Source organism: Atta cephalotes (assembly GCF_000143395.1).
Source record: "Atta cephalotes unplaced genomic scaffold scaffold00030, whole genome shotgun sequence".
Lineage (NCBI taxonomy): Eukaryota > Metazoa > Arthropoda > Insecta > Hymenoptera > Formicidae > Atta > Atta cephalotes.
In genome coordinates this window covers 865028-885564 of record NW_012130094.1, presented here as the reverse complement: position 1 = coordinate 885564, position 20537 = coordinate 865028, and the positions used below count along the sequence as shown (strand labels likewise).

At 32.1% G+C, this 20537-nt stretch overlaps 1 protein-coding gene across 1 annotated transcript in view; it reads left to right on the top strand.

The window, feature by feature from the left end:
* The window catches only part of LOC105620907, a 73022-nt gene extending 60747 nt beyond the window's left edge, over positions 1-12275 (top strand). Inside the window, exons 7-9 of the mRNA XM_012202384.1 lie at positions 10321-10566; positions 11297-11528; positions 12047-12275. Coding sequence (XP_012057774.1) covers positions 10321-10566; positions 11297-11528; positions 12047-12275 — 707 coding nt within the window. The remainder of the gene's footprint in view (positions 1-10320; positions 10567-11296; positions 11529-12046) is intronic.
* Positions 12276-20537: the final 8262 nt, after the last annotated feature.

Here is a 20537-nt window from a genome sequence, read left to right as displayed (position 1 = left end):
GTACGTTACGTTCGTCGTCGTACGAACGTAAGTACTCTCTCTCTCTCTCTCTCTCTCTCTCTCTCTCTCTCTCTCTCTCTCTCTCTCTCTCTCTTTCTTTTTCTCATTAGGTCAATTTCAACATGGATCGCCGGCGACGACACGTTTTACTTCGACGGTTTTGCAAACTTTATCAAAGACAGCGTGAATTCTATCGTGCCGTTAATTAAAGATAATGACCTCTCCCCCTAAGATATAACTGTATTCTTTTACCGTTTGTATCTTTCACCGTTTGTATCTTTCACCGTTTATCAAATTAAAACAAAATTAAACTTTGAATAAATCGTTATATGAATCATTACTGCACTCATATCATATAAGGATAAAGAGAGAAATGTTATTTCTCTTGCAGGAATGATGGAAATACGGATGCGCTGAATGATGAAATAGTCAATATCCTGTTTCTACACTTACAAAAATAGAAACATCAATTGAAACTGAATATCGCAAGCACTTGTCTATATTACAAAAAACGAGCGTTTTAAAAATATTACAAAACTATATCACGAATATCTGTCTGCAGACAGATGTACAGAATGTAATGAAAAGAATTTGAAGATGCATCGATTGCGCATGGAACTATATTGGTGAGAAGATTATATAAATCGTGGTCTGACGTCGAAAAGAAAAATCAATTCGAACTTTCTTGCGTTCTTATTTTCTTCAGAATGCTGACTAAATTTGACACATTCGATTCCAACTTACCGACTCGGGTGGAACAAAATATTTGTAAAGTTCTTAAGCGCAGACGAATAGCACGTAATCTCTCACGGTCGATTAGATCAATGGATTTAATAATTGAGCTTCCCCGTCTAGGCAGAGATAGTGATTAGTAATATCGCGCGAAGAACTGTTCGATATTAAAAAATGGAGTTAAATTGACCCGCCGGTAATCGGTATAAGCGGATCGGATTCTTTGATGCACTTTCGCAACTAGAGTCGGAAAATGCAAATTGCATCTCAAATCCTATTAGATGGTAGAAAAGTCAATGGTTACGGAACCGTGTAAGCATTTTAATAGCCGCAAAGAAGATTTATACTTGAATTTTTTTATTGTAATTTTCAATTTTAATATACTTGTACCGACTATATAATAATTTAATGTGATCAAAATAGTTAAGGAAATATTTAAATATCATAAATCACTTTGTTTCATTGATGTGATAAAAACAAAACAGATAAACTTGATGTTGTTAACATAAACATTCTGGATTATGTGCATGGTAGTTTGATAAAAAACGATTAAAACTCTCGTTGAAAATTTTATTTAATTTAACAGCAAATTAGAATAATAAATAGATTTAAATAACTTTCTCTAATTTTTTGGGAAATTTAATTTCGCACAGAAATTGTTTTCACGTGTTTATATTAAATTTATACACGCGGATGTATATTTAAATTTGTGAATTAATACAGAGTTTTTATCGCATCTAATTCTTTGTCTAATTATAATAATCCAACAATCAGGCTATTGTTAATTGCTCGGGGATGTTCACTTACATCAACATTGACTTTTTGCTAATGATCATTTAAATTTCACTGTTATACGTAACCGCGTAGCGTGATAAACGGATATTGTGTAAATGTGACATTTTAAGCGACAACAAAGAAACCGTCAGAATTGTGCTGCCGACACAGACAAATGAGGATTGGCGCATATTTCGTCGTTAGTAAAGATAAGAAACGGCACGTTTCGCATGTTAGGGCAACAGCTATTCCCATACATTAACCAGCAAACAATGATAGAACTTAACGTTGAAATTGGATGGCTTTAATCGAGTGGAATGTCTGAGGACAATCTTAAGTTATCGTGTTTCGCTGTTGCCTTGACGTAACTAATTAAACTGAATCGTGTTAGCTCATCGTAGGATGGTGCACCCTTGTTTCTCAAGCGCAATAATCTACAATTCTATATTCAATTCTTCATACTTTAACTGTAATACAGAAAATGTGAGAAGGGAACACAAATAACAAGTCATGTCTTAAAATTACAAATGTAAAGTTACATTGTAATTTTTAGTATCATCAAGCGAAATATATCAAGTAGATTTTCAAAAAAACTAGAAAGAGGAAACAGAAGAAAAAGGAGAAAGAAGAAAAGGTAGAAAGAGATAGATATAGGAAACAAGTAAAACGATAATTCTTGCTAAAATCAATGAGACTAAAGAAAGTAGGTTACTGTGGCTCATTAAATATCGTTTGTAAGCTTGCATTGGCAAGCTGTACAGCATGAGTATAATACGGCGCCAGGTAGAACAAAATCGCTTAAGTAAAAGTTACACAGCTTGATGAGAGCTTTCAGCGCACGTAAAACTTTACTTTCCCTTCTATTTACATTTTTAACTTGCTGGCCGACCCAGCGGACTCTATGCCGTGGCCTTTTAACTCTGGCTCTCTAAGATAAAGATCCTCTCTTACCATCAAAACGGAATAAAATTTGGTTTTATCCTCAGTTCTTTTCTCTTTGTTCATTGCAAAATTTTTCCCTCTAATTTTTGCCATTGTGAAATTTATTCTACGAAAGACTTATCTAGAATTATTTTTACAATAATGTAAAAGAGAAGATATTCAATTTAATAATGTGACTTTCCAATTTTAATTACAGTTGTATTGTAATTCGAATACATTTATATTGTACTTCAATAAATTGTATAACCTCGATAGTTTTAATTTAATGATAGATACAGCCAATAACAGGACATTTAAAAAATTAATAATTATGTAAAGAATGATTGTAATTTTTTTCAAAGATTTCTATCTCATCTTTTCGAGATTTTAAAAAGCATATTTTTTTCGAGAAGAAAGAACTTTCAGATGCTTTTATTCGTAAACATCATATACTCGATAATAACTAATTTTCTAGCCGTTAAACGAGTTTAACGGAGCAATCGTCAACAACGAAGTCAATGTCAATCAGTTATAATAAAGTCGTATATAGTATTTAGTAAGTTTGGTGACTGTTCTCTCTCACCTCCAAACTAGGTGGAAAGCTGTCGATGCAAAAGCAATTATCGAACAGCTGTCACGACATCAATACCTACCGCGCGAACTATTTTGAAGTGAAACTTTTAAGTTCGTAAAGGGAAATTGTTGATCCTCGTATTGAGTTCTTATCACAAACTTAGCATACTAACTTAAGCGATGAAAATTGATTAGAATCTTAACTACCATTATGTTAACTACAATAATTTCTTCTTTGTAACTGTGACGATTGTTGTACTTAATGTAATATTGTATTGTGCCTATTAAAAAATTATTTGTCAATTGTTGTTAATTATTATCTTTCTAGCAATTAAAAGAATAATAGAAAATGAATAAATGGTTCAAATAAAAATCACACATAGTTATAAAATGATACTCGTAATAACTTTAGTTATTTTATTAATTGAAAAATCGATCAACAGGAAATAACTTGTGACAATTTTAAGACACAAATCAACACAATGGATTTCCACTTAAAATTTCATTGTAGTAATGTAAGATATTGAGTACAGAGATACGAATAGCTTTCGTTTCTCGAGTAAACAAGAGTGATAAGAACATTTACAGACTTAGCCAATTTGAAGAGCGAAATATCTTGCAGTTGATCTCTCGCGAACACGAAGTGTCCTTCACTAGTCTCTACGCAAACTTTGAGGCACGATTAATAGTTGCTGTTAGTGATTGATGTTGACATTAGTATATCAGGGCTGAGAGTGATATGACTATTTCGTTAAGGGTGATCGATTCACAGTCAATATAACCAGGATGATCACCATCCTAACACCAGGATGAACCATCGAATGTCGATTAGGTGGCAGTTTCCTCGAATTTTAGTTAACTCGCAGTGTAACAGAGATCGAGCTCTCGCTTTACGAGCTTAAAGCCGTGCGATGCTTTATTGCCTCTAAACGTCGTTGTCCAGTGCGTTTTAGTAGTGGATTTACACCCAGGTTTTCTATCAACGCAGATTTATGAGGCGCTCGTTTGATTACTTAGTAATGAAGTACTAAATCTTTTCCCGAAGCAATTAATTAAGAAAGCTACGTGTGTGTATTGAATGTATGAATCTCATTAAACGAAATCTTGCAAATCTTGTAAACCAAATATTAATTCGCGAGTAATGATCTTTTATTTATTGTTAAATTGATGAAATAATTGTTATATAATCAAGACAATTAATATTTTTTGTTTCTTTTTCTTAGCAATTAAATTAAACAATTATTTAATGACAGTTGAATATTAATATTAATTTCTTAATGTTTTTTTAAATACATACATACATTATTGAAACATTAGGACATTAGATACATAATGTTGTATTTTTATGCATTATAAAACATATGTTAATTTATTCAAACATTTTGCATAACAATGTAAAAAAAAGAATTTTATTAATATTCTTTTAATTTTCTTTTTTAATTATTTATCTTTCGAAAAATTATTGGGAATTATGTATGTATATTATATTTTTTTTATCTTCCTTTTAATACTGCTCGGAAAAATTGCGAGCGAAGTTTTCTGCTCTATTCGTCACATATCGAATCGTAAAGATGGATCATCTTTCCAATTTTCATCTGAAGATCCCGATCTTTTTGCATGAATTTCTGACCCTCCTTCGGAAAGCAGAAAAATCTCCGACTAATGCCCTGAATTTTGATGACTTTTTTTTTTACGAAGAAATGCTAGTGTAAAAATGGAATGCTAGGCAATAAAAATTTTTATGAATCTTGGCGATGCACACAATCAAATGACATGAAAGAATAGCAGTCTATTGGAGTTTTCTTTAATTTTGAAAAGAAATATATAAGGGGTTTAAAAATTTGATTGCTTTTCAGAGAAAATAACAGACTATTGTGTCAAATGTTTTCACGATTTCTTCTTCCTTTTGAAAATCGACTTGTCTGAAAGTGGCTTTACGTGATCGTAAAGCTTCAACCTCGAGATTGTATATAATATATTAACACGTGTACATACATACAGCTGTCGTAAAGTGTTCGTTTCTCGCGTGTGAACAGGTGGCAGCGCTGGTCATGTGATTCTTTCGATCACAGTGCACGTAGCTCGCGCGACTCGCGGACGTGCAATACAGGAATGTAGTTCGTGTGTGGCTCGCATTAACGACAGTGTATAACGTTTTCACAGCGAGACTGACGAGAAATTATTTCGCCGTGGAATAAAAATATTTGCGCAATAAAGCAACGGCATTCGTTTCTATTTTATCTGTGATAACTTTTCGGCTTTGTCACGTCTCGTTCGCCGATGCGGAAACACGCTCAGCCTCGCGGAATTTTATATAAAATGTTTTCCTCCTTTTTTCAAACGATAGACACATACTTATCGTTGCTTTGCGCTGCAAATATGTGGAATATATAATTTTTCGCACAAAACGAAATTACATTTTGCCAATTCAAGGGATTATTTACAACGAGAATAATAATTGAATATTACTTTTATATATTTTGGTACGTGATTTGCGCTTGCAAGTTTAATCTAATACACTTTCACAATTTGAGACACGTTGTTACAATAATTTTCAATCCTATTGCAATAAACAAATTAATTCCCGATAATACGTGTTTTTCCATGTATACAGATTACATTTAACATCACAATGTCATTTCTGTGATATCTATTAATATTACTGTACCGCCAAAAATATCAATTTTTAATCATCATATTGCGCACAACGAAGATTATTTTTGGTGATAAATCGTAAGTAGTTTACATTTATTTAATTAAAAACGGTAGCTCCATTTTTAATGTAATATGATGTTATGTTAAAAGCAGCCGAAAAAACGTCAAACTAGCAAGTGTAACTTTGCGCGCATTGCATACTTTATGAAGAATAAAATATGAAATGCGGGGTGCTGCGATTAAACTTTCATAGACAATCGATTGCCATCTCTCGAGCGAAAGGCACGGATTTCACGCGAATATACCCGTAATTCTCAACAAAATGTTTAAAATTAGTCTGCTACCATATTCTCTTTTACTTGTACAATATTTTTTATCTTGTTTTACATTTATTGTCGCTATTTTGATGGTCGATATCCTTTATGAAATTCATTTAATTTCCTCATCACGGTTTTTAGAAAAATTATTACTTTAATATCAATTACATGAAGTTATAATCAATCATCATACAATTTTATTAGAATGCGTTTAATGCGTAAAAGCCACGATATTACTTTTTCACAATTCGAAATTATATAGTGGGGAAACAGTTTCATTAAATTCAGTATGAATTATGAATCAAAGAGCCGAATCACAGTCCGTTAGCTTAAATAATGCTGAATATACTCGTAGTTAATTTCCTTTGGCGAAATAATTAACCGACTTAGACTGAAATTATATATCCGTGTTACTTACTATGAGACACAAATATAATTACATAACTCTGTGTATGTTTGAAGACTTACTCAGACATAGCTATTATCTAGTCGACTAAGTAAATTCGTCTAAAGACATGAAAACATAATTTTTAGTGTAATAATTACGCTATACTACGAACATATCTTCTGCAAAACACTTTTGATAAGATAAAAAGAAATCAGAAGATCAAGTTACATTCCTATTTCTGTTCTTGTAATTTAAAAGACGCCTTGTATAAATTATATATAGTCTGTTACGTTTCATCTTTGCATTTCTTATCTTTGCTTATCACATTAAGAACACTAATAAAAGTACCATCAACACTATTCCAGTCCGAATTTCATTAAGCAATTAAAAGATATAATATAATATAATAAGATGTCATTAAAAACATGCCTGTAAAAACAGCTTCTAAACTTCTAATCTTTATATTCTTCAAAGTAGAATTCCTATGTAATACGCATCATGATCATATTATGTCAACATATGCACTGAAAAAGAATCTGGTTTTATTAATTGGAATTCTGGTTAAAAATGGACAAATTAGAATTTTCTGGCTGAATCTATTATAATTCTGGTTATAATACAACCAGAATTCTGATTGATACGATTAGAATTTTCTAGTTCGTTCTCTTATTTTTATTTACTTTACGAGAAATCTTTACACGGAAAGAATTGTTTTTGCTGAATTTTGTTCTAAAAATTTAGTTAGATACAAATCTGAAAATAATTTGATTTATCAAAAAATTATGTAGAATGTCAAGTTATTAAAACGTAAAACTTTACGATTATTATTTATTATGCTTTCTATGTAATTATTTTAAAGATCCAATAAAATTAGTCCATTTACTTAAATTTTTACTTCAATAAAATCGTTCTTTCCGCTTGTAATTATCGTAAAAGTATTATAATTCTTTAAATCAAATTCGTTATGTAAATTTTATAACTAAATGCGATTTGAGACTTAAATAGTGAAAACTCGCGAGACGGGATAGCAATGGTATTTCTGCGACGTCGTCAGCTAATTGTAAGCATTCCCAAGTCGCTAATTAGAAAACTAGAAACTGCGAACGTTATCTCGCAAGGGAGAGATAGTAAGCTTGGCGGAACAACACGGCCGGAAGAACTAGAACCATATTGTTTGAATTATAATGTAAATAACTCGAAGCTAAGACATTACTGAGCCCTGTGGAAACTTTCCAATGAACATACTGATTCTGAGCTATTTCGTATACAGTGTATTAACGACATAAATGTACTGAGAAAATATTCCATTAAATTATCTAATGCAATATGAAACAAAATTTTATTAAATCTATATTTTTCGAATAAAGAACAATAAAATATAAATCACGAGGCGTTAGGAGTCGGCGCTAGAATATAATATACAATAATATACATAAATTTAATTCTGAACATTATATTTTTCATTTCTTAAAATTTGAATTTGAAAGAGAATTAATCGTACAATCTCAAAATATAATTGATTATGAGAAATGTACAACTTTGGTAAGTGTGTCTCAACATTACGATGTGCTGATTCTTTCCTTGGTTTTATCACGTCAGCGAAACTGCTTCGCGAGACTCGTCGTGTTCGCGTTATTCGTTATCTTTAAGCCCGCTTGGATCAGTTACTTCTATAACGAAGTATATCGAAGTATATGATGCTTGCTGTGTACAGAGCAGAACGAAATAGTGTAGTAAGAAACTGCGAACGCGATTATCTCTTGGAAGAAATAGTAAACTTATCTATATAATTAATTATACACAATTTATTTTTTTTTGAATTTTACAATTTGAATTTTACAAAGTAAAAATTATAGATTCAATAAAATTGTTTTTTACATTTCACTAAACTATGAAATATTTTCTGTATCTGGAGTTAAAACTTCTTTTTTTAAATAACTTAAATAAAAGTTCTATAATTACTTATAGACAACACCAAGTTTAGCAGCTGTATAGTGCTTTCAAAGAATTCTGTCTTTGTTTGTTATAAAATTTTAGAATTTGAGTCGCGCGCTGCAATTTCATATATAAAAATAAAAATTAAAACTTACGAATTGAACGAATTGAAATAAGCGGCGTATTCTTGCATACGATCCTTATACATATAATATTCCGTTGGTGTACAGTGAAAGCGTGGACTATATATATTTATCTCTATTTTATATATTTTATTCCGCGCTTTCATTTCCATTGACGTTCCGAGATGCCACGTAGTTATTTCCTGAAAAATAACTTAGGCGAAAAGTCAGAAGACATTGTAATGCCGTGAAGCATTACAAGAGTACAATGTGCCATTTAAGTTTCACGATCCGTAGAGAGACACAGGATGGAACGTCTTATCATAGGAAATTCTTCATTTTATACTTTGAATTTTGTTCAGTAGGTAAAAAAAATCATAAATTCGGACGATAATTGAATTACGAATGATTGAGTAATCTTGTTCTTTAAATTGTAATTGTTATGAAAATAATGGTATTCAGGGTGATGAAAGCTGCATCGAACAGCTCTCATGATTCATTCGGTAGAAGACTATTAGGGGTGTTATGATATAATCAATCATTCACGCTGTGGAAGTTTGCTGGAAAAACATATTTGCATTATGCACACATATGCAGATACACGCATATCGGGTCACGCAACGTACATTTACTAAAACTTAATGAAGCATTACGAAAAAGTTATTACATTCTTCATTACTAGTCTAAATTGCAAATTGATATTTGCATCATGTTATTTATTCCGTAAATTTTAATTAATGACATGTTAATCTTATTTAAAACATGTAATAATAATATAATATTTGCAAATTAATAGATTTGTGCAAAATATAATAATTTAGATGTTATTAGATTTGTAGAAAAATGAAATTTGAATTTTACTTTGAAGTTGTAAATGATAAATTTTCATACACATCAGAGATCCATTTTGATTATAATCACAGAATATTATGCAATGTTTGTTTAATATATTATTTATAGTATTTTTGACGTAAATAGACACAGCTGTACGTTGCTTCTATCTTGCATTAAACGCTGAAAAAACATTACATTTGATGGAAAATATCGATCATATTTTTTGTTGTAAATAACACAGTGACTAATTATTATTTCATCGTTGATATTTTTTGTCTTGTATATTATAATATAATTATGTAATTAACATATTTTATATTATAGTACGAAAAATTGTGTGTTCTGTACTACGATAATCTATTTTTTTTTGTACAAAATTTCCAAACACTCTCTGAAATTTCCTTAATACGTTTGAAATGTTACTAATATACACAATATTCTATTTCTTGTGAAATATTTTCCTACGGTCTATCGCTGCTATGAAATTGCTATATAATTTATGCAACGTCTAATGTTTTTTTTTTGTTCAAATTCCGATTTTGAAATCAATATAATTTTGGTGAATCTTGCTTTTATTGGAGATGTAAAACGGTCTTACAAGGAATCTGTTACAATTCCAGAACATCGATTCTTCTCGAAATGTTGTTAATTAAACACAAAATCTAAGAGACATATATTTTTTTTATATCAGTTTCTAATTTCATATTTAAAGGATAAAACATCTCTTAAAATAAATGAGGATAGGGTTTTTTTAATTTTAGATTTTTGAAAAATAATACAAAAAAAATACGTGTCTTTTAAATTTTTGCGTTTAACATATTTCAAGGAGAATTGAATCGCTTCCGGAAAGTTGTTAACGTCCCTTGTTAGTTTCTTTGTGAAGTGGTAATAATAATAATAATAATAATAATAATAATAACAATAATAATAATAATAGTAGTAAACAGTAGTTTCTTCTATATCAGTACTTAGCATCGAAAATTCATCAAAATTATAACTCTCAAAACCCAAGCTTAGATTCTTACGCAATTGGTGCAAATTCCCTCACGTTTGTTTCTCGCGTGCACAGTGAACGCGCGGTTGAACATATTAAAGTCGCTCAGTATCGGAGCGAAAGATTTACCCTTACCGCCTTTACCATCCACGGTTATCCAGGCGAGCTCAATGGCGAGCGACAACGGGATTGGTAATACCATATCCACGAGTGCCAGCGCATCCGGAAATTGCACTACCGTCGTCTATGCGTTTCCGGAAGAGGATCACATAGTGGTGGGATATCTAAATGAATGGATCAATGCCTACTCCTTCATAACGAGTAAGTACACCATCGGTCGCTCGTTACTTTCAGTTGGTAAAACATCGATAAAGAGCTGTTTCTATCGATCCTGACGACTCTTGCCAGGGTTGGATACGATAGGGTAGTTTACCCCATGAGGGCAAACGTTGACGAAAGATATTTCTTCTTGTAGCTGCCTGAGCATCTTGTGATACATGCACGTAAAGAAATCTTGATTCTTGATGAGTTAAGATTGAATAGCTCGATTTTGGATATTGAAATATATTTTATTTTTTTATTATTGCATCTCAGTTATTACGTCGATCTTATTTATGAACCAAAATCGAACTAATCGAAATTTATATTCTGGTCTCTCGACATTCGAAAACATTGAAATGATGGATCCTGAAAATGATACATGTAGCTGCTAATTGATCGCAACTAGCAATGTGAGCATTGTGTGTTTAACGTTGTATTGTTCCTAGTAGTAATAATTAGAACTGCATGTTGATTGATTTTTTTCTTTTATTTCATAGTTTCTGAATGTTATTCGACTATCATGTCACGTATACATAGACAATTTATTTACATAAATAATATAGATTTACAACTGCAGGACAAAAGCAGATTGTTAAACGAACAAAAACGAATTAAAAAATAATATGGTTTTCTTTTATATATTGTTAATAATGCTTGAATCTGCTGTTGTCGATATTTTACACAGAAAAGAAAGAAAGTTTAAGGTGTTTATTTAACATGATTTCTGTAGACAACCAAGAAAAGTTCTACCTCTACATTATTGTATCGGTCAGTGCCGGTATTCTGCTCTTTTTGGGATTGGTTATTGGCCGCCTATTAATCAGCCGGCATCGTGCCAAAAGGGATGCAAAATTCCATGCGAATAATGAAGCTCTCCCTAATGGATTCACTGATGATATTTCTGAGATTGATGCCGACATCGATCTCACCACGCCGGTTGCAGTGCCAATGCAAGACACAAGGTAAATCTCTCTTTTTGATTTTCAACAAGAAAAATATTAACTCCCTTCTGTTATGTGAATTAATAAAATTGTTTTAATATAAGTTTTTTCTATCTTATTTAGATCTAAAATAAGTAATTATTTTAGATATCGCTCATTTGTTACAATAACATAATTTAAAAACAAAGTTTTTCAGAAAATGAGTTTATATAAAAGGTTTCAATGTTAAAATTTGGACATGTAATTTTAATGCAATTTTAATAACTGATTGAATAAAAATATGCCTTTTCTTTTTTCTTTTTTTCTGTTTTTTTTTTTAAGTAATTGAAAAATGACAATTAGAGATAGACAATAAAAAGTGTTTACTCGAAATTTGAATATATTATAGAATTAGAAATTTATAAACAATTTTAATCTTGAATACTTTTTGTTCTTCTATTTTACTTTTCATAATAGAAGGGATTTTCTTGAAAATTTTACTGTAATTTTATCTTTCTGCGGAACTATTATGTATTCTAATTATATTTCTTATATTGTAGATTGCCCGAAACGCAGTTAGCTGAGAGACTTCACGGCGAACGTTATTATGCCGACACGAGAATACCTTTATCGCCGACAAGCATTCACGCCACGTCGGTATCTCACGCAACCAACATGGGGATGCGCGTTGACCTTGGGAACCACATGGTTGGCACAGATAATCTTCACACGATCCTTCGCACAGAAAATCCTCGAAACCTCAACAGCAAAAGCTATTACTATGGCTGACAAGAGGAAGGGGTTGTCCCGCGCGAGGGACGACCCCCGTCCTTGAGCCCGGTACCGGAAGTTAGCACCCGAAAATATTGCTTTTAATCGACAAAACGGTATGGCAGAGACGGACACGCTGTGCCAAACTGCTGTAAATTACGTTGAAGATGTTGAACTAATTATTATTTGTTGCGCCGAATGGTGGTACATATTGTGACAATGCGATCTCAAATTTGTCAGTCGTTAGACGTCAATAATAAGCGTCTGTCGATGTTTGTTAAAATAGACTTGTATATCTATAAACGTGTCGTCCATTCCGAGAATTTGAAAAATTCTCGATTAGAAGTATAATCCTAATCATCGATAAGATGATATGGAAAAGGAACAAGCATAATATATGTATAGTTAACATTGCCTTGTTGCAATACTGCAACGAGAAATGTGGATTGATTTGTAAATGTGTATATGAAAGCTCGAGTGGTTTATTTGAATAGGACTGGAATACCTTTATTTAAGGATCATCGCAAGCATTTACGTTGAACTGTACGTTTAAGCGTTACAGAAAGAATAAAGTGCATCATGCAATCAGACATGACAGTATTCATCGAATGTTGTCACTCTTTCGAATACAAAATGGTATCGGAAAGTAGACATGTGATGTGAATATTTATTTCTTGGATTATTAAACTGTAAAATTGATGGATTGAGTTTTATTGTTTAATAGGTAGACATATCTTATGGAAACTATGTTATCGACTTCGTCGACTAACGATTAACTCATTGTATATTCACTGTATACTCAACTGTATACCTACGGAAGAAACTCACCAAGTGAGTTTCATGAAGCATATCGATAACCTGTCGGTAACATTCATTGGTAACAAACTTCTGGGACACTTATTCACAACTGGTTTGTAGCGATCTGTGCTATATCAGTGGAAGAAATTAACAGATCTAACATTCGTTTTGAGGACGTCGACAATGTATGAAAAACAACTTAAAACATTGAACTTTATGAATAGATTATGAGTAATATTTTGTATAATTTCCTTAGTATTGAAATTTAAGCAGGCCAATTTCCGTGAAATCTGCGAGGCAATTGTGTTAGAAAAAGTCACCCGACGTGTTTTAATCGCTGCTGCTTGTGCGCCAGTTGAAAATTATTGACCACTGAAGAAGCAGCCAAACACGATCACGCCCACATTCAAGAAAAATCTCTCAACGAACTTACAGCGGTTTTGTATGTCGAAGCTGTCATAGTTGCTGCCATAGCCGATTTTTATAGAAATTGATATGTATGTACATCACACTGTAAATAGGGACATGTAATGTACAGATAAGTAAACGAGAAAGAAAGAAGGGGACGCGCGTAACGAGACTTAAATCAGAAACGGTCGGAGATTGTAACTGGAGGGTTGTCCTTCGTGCCATAGAATCGATTTTGCAATTGTGTGGGAAAACGGGAGAGCGCGCGTCTGTCGAGCCAGTGAAAATTCTCCCTCGTGGATGATCATAAGGATTAATACGTAATAAACAGAGCTCGGATTTTTCTTCCTTTTAAAGCGCATAAAACGAGTGCTTTATCTCGCCGGTGATGCGCAATCTTGTTTATCACATGTGCTTTCTTAGTTGGCTATTGATCGCAAAGATTGTACAATGATAAGGTCGCACCATTCAGAGCAATCGGAACATCACGAGAAAGTTGGTGTATCTGAAAGTAATTTGACGAAACTGATTGAAATGTCTAATTCCGAATTTAATTACATTTGGAATCCAGTGATTAAATGGGACTTAAATATATAGATATATTTTCTTTAGAGAAAGCTTAATTTTATTTCTCTAAAAAAATATAGAATTTTATTTTTTACATTTCTTACAATTTTATAATTTTTATAATTATATATTATGTTTTAGAAGTAGAATTAGAAAAACGCTCGCACGGAATACGGGAATATGCGGGTTTGAATACCGATTGAGATAATATAATTCGCAATGAAATGATTTACTGGTTATCAAATTTATTTATTAGCTTAAGATTATTAATATCCTTTTAAATACGTATGAATATCAATGTTATTTTTGTGTCAATTTGTTTATGATATTATTCCAGTTTTATTAAAATTACATTTTAAGACTGAAAATTAAATTCAGCAGATTGGATATAAATTCACCGAATTATTTGGGTACTAAAAATTCAGCATGGTCTTAAAAATTACTTTATTTAATATTTTTTATTATTATATAATATTTTTCTTATGTATATAATTTTATGTTTCTTTAGAATATTTTCTGATTTTGAGCAATAATAATATATTTATCTACTTACGAAAATAGAAAATGAGTCAAGATTTCATTTCACATAATGAAAAATTACGATAGATTGCGTATCACGGGGATCACACTGTTATTATTTGTATCGTGCAAGCCGTATTAATGTAATTTCGCTCAACTGCTCATAGTGTACGATAAATCTGAGCTCCATTCTCGTTGTTTGTTTGTACGTTGTTCGGTAAGTCGTAATCTCCTGAACTCACACACGGTGTCGTTATGACGAATCGATCTCGCGAGCATCCGGCGACACAGAGTCGCATTTTCGACACATCAGTGAGATCGTTAACGCAATAACGCCCGCACTGGTCGTTATCTTTAAGGACTAGACTATCAGTTAGGTAATACGTCGAAGTCATCAGAATATCGTCAATGACATAATTTGATACGATCTCACGCGAGATCGCGATCATCAGGGACATATATCATTCTCGCGAATTGATTTTTCGTCGCTGTCCGCTGAGACGAAAAGTATATGCGAACCTAAATATAACTCGTGCGAGAAGATACACGCTTATTCGCATATAAAAATACACACATACAAACATACACACATTAAACATATTTTTTTATATAAACATTAATATTTCTTTCATATACCTGTGTATTTTCGCATGAGGATTATAATTGATACAGTCGGTGTTCCATTTTCATATCTTTGAAAAAAAAATTAAAATCTTTTGCGAGAAGGAAGTTTCGTTGGATCAACGTACGTGTCTCTTTACCTCTGATATATATTTCTCATTAACAATTTTATGAGATATCTTTTTATTCAGCCATGCATCTTTTTTTTAATTTTCTCATTCTCTTGTACAAATGATTACTTTGGCGAGTGAATATCACTGAAAAGAATTATTTTTTTCTACTAATTTATTAATTTTACAATTACTTTCAATTTTACAATTAATTTCATAATTATTTGTTTATTTGTTCTATTAATCAAGCCTCGATTATTAAATTATATGATAATGATCTGAATTGGACGAAGATTAGTCAATTTATTTGAATAAGTTTAATAATTAATGTATGTTTTAATTTATTATCTCTATATTTGTTTTTAGTACAGCTCGCGTAGAGAAATATTGAATTTAAAGACTCGAAACTAGCAATATCACATCGATAGAAGGGCAACTCGATTTTCGCAAATCGATGATTCGTAACTGTATGACTGAACGTGTAATCGAGTACCGATAGTAAATACAATTCCCAAGAAATATCATCACACGACTACACTCAACGAGATTCAAAAAATGGAAAACGAGTTCCTTCGTGGTCGAGATACAATTACGTAGTTTTGCGGGGATGTACGTTTTTTTTTTTAATTAGTCCGCACGTTAATTAAGGTTTACATAACACAAAGCTGTGGAGAGGCCATCATCCGGAAGAAAATCCTCTCATCAGCAAGAATGATTCTTTTTTCATTATTATTCTTCCACTTCCCTCAAGGAGGGGCTGCCTCGTGAGCCCCTCGGTTTTCTTTTGTGCGGTAACCCCTGCGGAATTTCAGGCGACAGCGCCCTGTATTTATGCAAATAATGTCATGTAACATTTATGCGTCTCTCGAGGCGCTGGAAACTCGGAAACACTTGCCATTCTCGTTTTTATTTTTGTCTTTCTTATTCTTACGCCGCTATTTTCATCCTTTTATTCTCGTTAAGAGAGACATACTAATAATTGATCCTTAATTTGTCCGAAGTTCTTCGTACGTTTTGCCAGAGATAGTACCAGAATACATACATGCTCCATTAATAATATATCGCGTGTTATACATAAAGATACCGCCGATATATTTCAGCGGCAGAGCGATCGATGTCGCTTTAAAGTTCGTCCCGCTCTAGGGACGCATTATAGTTATATACCGTCGTGTGTTGCATTTAATATTTCGTTCAACGTGCTGCGAAATCAGGAAAATAATTTCACTTGAGGAATCATTTTGCGTTTCTTCTTAGCATTGGCAGATTCAGAACTTTTCAAAGAGGGCCTAATTGGTCCTTGCCGCAAGCGATATTTTTTTTAAGGTCAAATGTAGAAGGACAGAATATTAAATTATTATTTAAATTATTACATTGGAAAAGTACTATTTAAATGTATAATTCATAAAACGTTTTATTTAAAATGAATATGAAAGAAGAATAATATAATGGAATCTATAATATTTTATATCTAGGAATTTCTTTTTTTATTAAATTAAAAATATATGTTTAAAATATTAAAATTAAGCATTTTGGAAAAATATTAAAAACATATTACATTTTTGTTATAAATACTTTTAAAGAGTGAAACTCCAAGAAGAAAGGCATGACCCGTGGGTCTGCCAATGCTATTTAATGGCAAGATAACGGTGATCTGATAACGCGCTTATCCATCAGTATTTACTTGACAAGATGCAAATCGCACAAGCATCGCCGTCGCTAAAATGCAAATTAGATTTGTGTGTAAATATATTATAAGAAGTGCCGCTTATATAGTTTTTCACGCTTGCCTCGCGTCTGTCTATTTTCCGAGCTGTACGATCGCGCGTACCGATTTTCTTTCGCCTGCTGAATTCGTCAATGATCTATCTTTTTACGCGTCCAGAACGCCACGTTACCGCAAACTCCCTCATTATCATATCGCGGTCGTAGCGACGCTCGCGTTTTATTTATTCTCATACTCCATCGCGTTCGTCTAGCGGGATGAATGATTTATACCAAAGACGCTTCATTAAGGGCGATCGATCGATCAGTGGTTGAAAAGCCGACGGGTAAAGCGGCGGATACACATGGTCCTTTTCATTGCGAATTGACTGGCATCTGTAGAAGGCAAGCAATATTTCGTTAGAGACAAGATTTATTCATGTATAAATGTGTGTTATATAAAATGTGTATAATACTGTGATGGTACATTACTGACAAAATGTTAAAATAGTGCGGATGGAACAAGCATTTATCATAACAAACATTTGTTCCACACTACCACTACTCTTCATTATTTTGTGCGTTATCTCTGTTAATGTCATTATGCATCAAAAAATTTTGCATGTACTGACAATGCCGTGTTGCCAAGTAATAGACGAAATTGTATTTTAATTTTCGAAATGGAATGAAATTTCAAAGGACTTAAGTTTCTTGTTCTTTGGTTTTTCATCGGTTTTGCTTTTAATTAAGGAACGAAGCCATGAGAGCATTAGGAAATCCGCGAACTTCACTCAATGGTCTTGCAAAATTTTTTCGTATGTTCTTATCACGCCCCTTTACCTCGTTCGGTATTAATTAGTCTATTCTCGTTGAAGCAACTTGTTCGGAGTGCCTGATATTACGAGAAGCGTCCGTAAATACCGTACGTACTCGAAATCCTGTTATGCTAACTCGCGTATTATACACGATCCTTCGCGACAGATTTGCGTGCAGAATTGTCGGTTTAATAGCGCACATGAGTTTAAATTAATTTATGCGAATGTTGATTTAAATTTTTTGAAAAAAATCAGATAATCCATGACAGTGTAACATAGAAAGTGCGGGCAAAACACATAATTTCTTTTCGAATAGATGCTCATTACGAGAAATCGCTATGTAGAATATGTTATTTCAAAGATCTCCCGATTCGCCATTCGAAACATTTTATATTTCAAATTGCTACTTGATACACATTTATATACAATTGTGTTTCATACGCTCTTATTTTAGGTGACAAAGTGGCTCGTGTACGTACCATAACGTTGCTTCACGTTAAATAACGTAAAATGTTTTGTATGCATACGGATGGGAGCGATATGGTGACAGTATGCGTGTAATTAAAACAGGAAGGGATAGAGAGAAAGAGACAGAGAGAATGTTATCATATTAAGACGTTTTTATTGTAAGTATAATTTATAAGCACACCTGTAAATATCACTGTACTATAAATAATTGTGTACCCGTCGGTTCGATTCTTTTCCGACTGCGAATCGCACGTTTTTACACATTAATCGAGGAACACGCGTTGATTTGAGCGGCGACTTATTAAATTGTTACTATAAAAAAAAATGATAGACACGACGCGTATGCGCACATGTAAGTGTGAATTAATATTTTGTTATAAAATACAAGCGAGCGGAGCCTCCCGTTCGCATATATAGATTGTCGCCGCAGAGGAAGTTTAGGCCACGCATCATCTGTTAACGTCTGGAGCGACTCCGGTTCTCGGAAGGTACGATTAATGTTTTCAATTTGTGTAACTGTCCCTTGGATATAATTTACAATTATAATAAATAATTTATGGAAAACGCAGCCCAATATATTTATTAACTCGATTTGGTTATTCTATCTGCAGGAGGAATCTTCACATTTTTTAGTGAGTTTTACATTTTCGAGATAATGAAAGTTGAACGAAAAAGCGTAGCACGCAAGGGAGAACGATAAATGGTGCTAAGAAATAAGTTTTATCGGCTTGGCCTTTATTATACATATATTTGCCTCGTATTTTGCGAGTTATCTTATCTAATGGAATCTTATTATGCTAAGAAAGCAGTTACAAGAAAGAAGGTTCTTCAATTCTATTTCAAAGAATTTTTTGGGTGAAAATTGTATTGTTATTTATTTTAAGTTTTGCAATCTTTTTATGAAAGAATTTAATAATTTGAATATTTATGTCCTTTAAATGTAAAATAATATTTTTTCAATGCACGTAATTTCTAGTGAAATATTTACATTTAAGTGTAATTCATAAATTTTCTTTCATTTACAATCTGTCTGGGTTTTTTCTATAAATATATATAATATATACAATAATTTAATATAATAAATCAAGAATTAAAAAATATATAGACAAAATGGATAATTTTTTAAACAACCACTGTTTTTTTTTTAATTGATGATTTATCTCATTATTCTATTCATAAAAATATTCAAGTAACATTATAAAAAAAGTTAATAATTTATGAGATATTTAATATTTCATGTCAATATATGCTAGAATAAAGTATAAAAATATCTCGTAAATTATTCTTTAACATATTTTAATACTTTTATAGAATGATTAGAGGAATCATATTATGTAAAAAGATCATGTGAAGAGCAGATTTCCAAAATGCGTTTTATTCAAAATTTCATTTTTTTTTTAGTTAGAAATGGCGTAATGTTTAGTGTATTGAAAGTTTTATAAGCTACTCTGAGATATTCAGAAAACATTTTTTCATCGTTAATTTATAAAAAAATATAGACATTTTGAAATGCATTATGTTTTTTAATTAGAAATAAACAAAATGCATTTATTTAATTGTTTTTAGCAATTGTTTAGCAATTTTGTCTAATATTTCGCATTCTACTGATTAATATATTGTTATTTTTTGTAAAGTACGTAATTTTCTTGCGTAGTTTCTTTCTCATTTTCTAAAAATTACAAATTTTGGACAAAATGCATTTTGAAAGTCTGCTCCTCATGTAATTCCTCATTTAAAAAGTGGAGGTGACTTTCATATTTTTTTGGCGTTTCCACCTAGAAAATACATGACCAAAAAATGTCTCTCTCGAAATCGTTCCATTTTTTGTCTGTGAAACGTTTTTCCATATCTTCTATATTTTTTAAATTATTCACTTGTTACACTTTATGTGGACCATACATCTTCTTTTATTTACAATTTGTCTAGATTTTCTCTAAATAATCGCGTTCCAAATTCTTGACTGATTTATGTTTAAGTGTAAAGTGATACAATATGCACAGCGATAACAACATGGTGCAGCTTAATGCAGTTACGAGTAACATACAACCTCAGTTACATACAATTAAATTAGCATCTAAATAACCACGTGCGCATACATATTATTGATTAAGGATTTAGCACATTTAATTACGGGCGATACGTCGTAGCGATCCGTGCTCTTTAATTGCCTCCGCGAAACATGGATTAGCAACCATAATCGTAATAATGTGCGAGGCGGGATGATAACGGGTGAACGCATTGCACTTGGAGTTAGACTGCCCTTGCGGGAATAC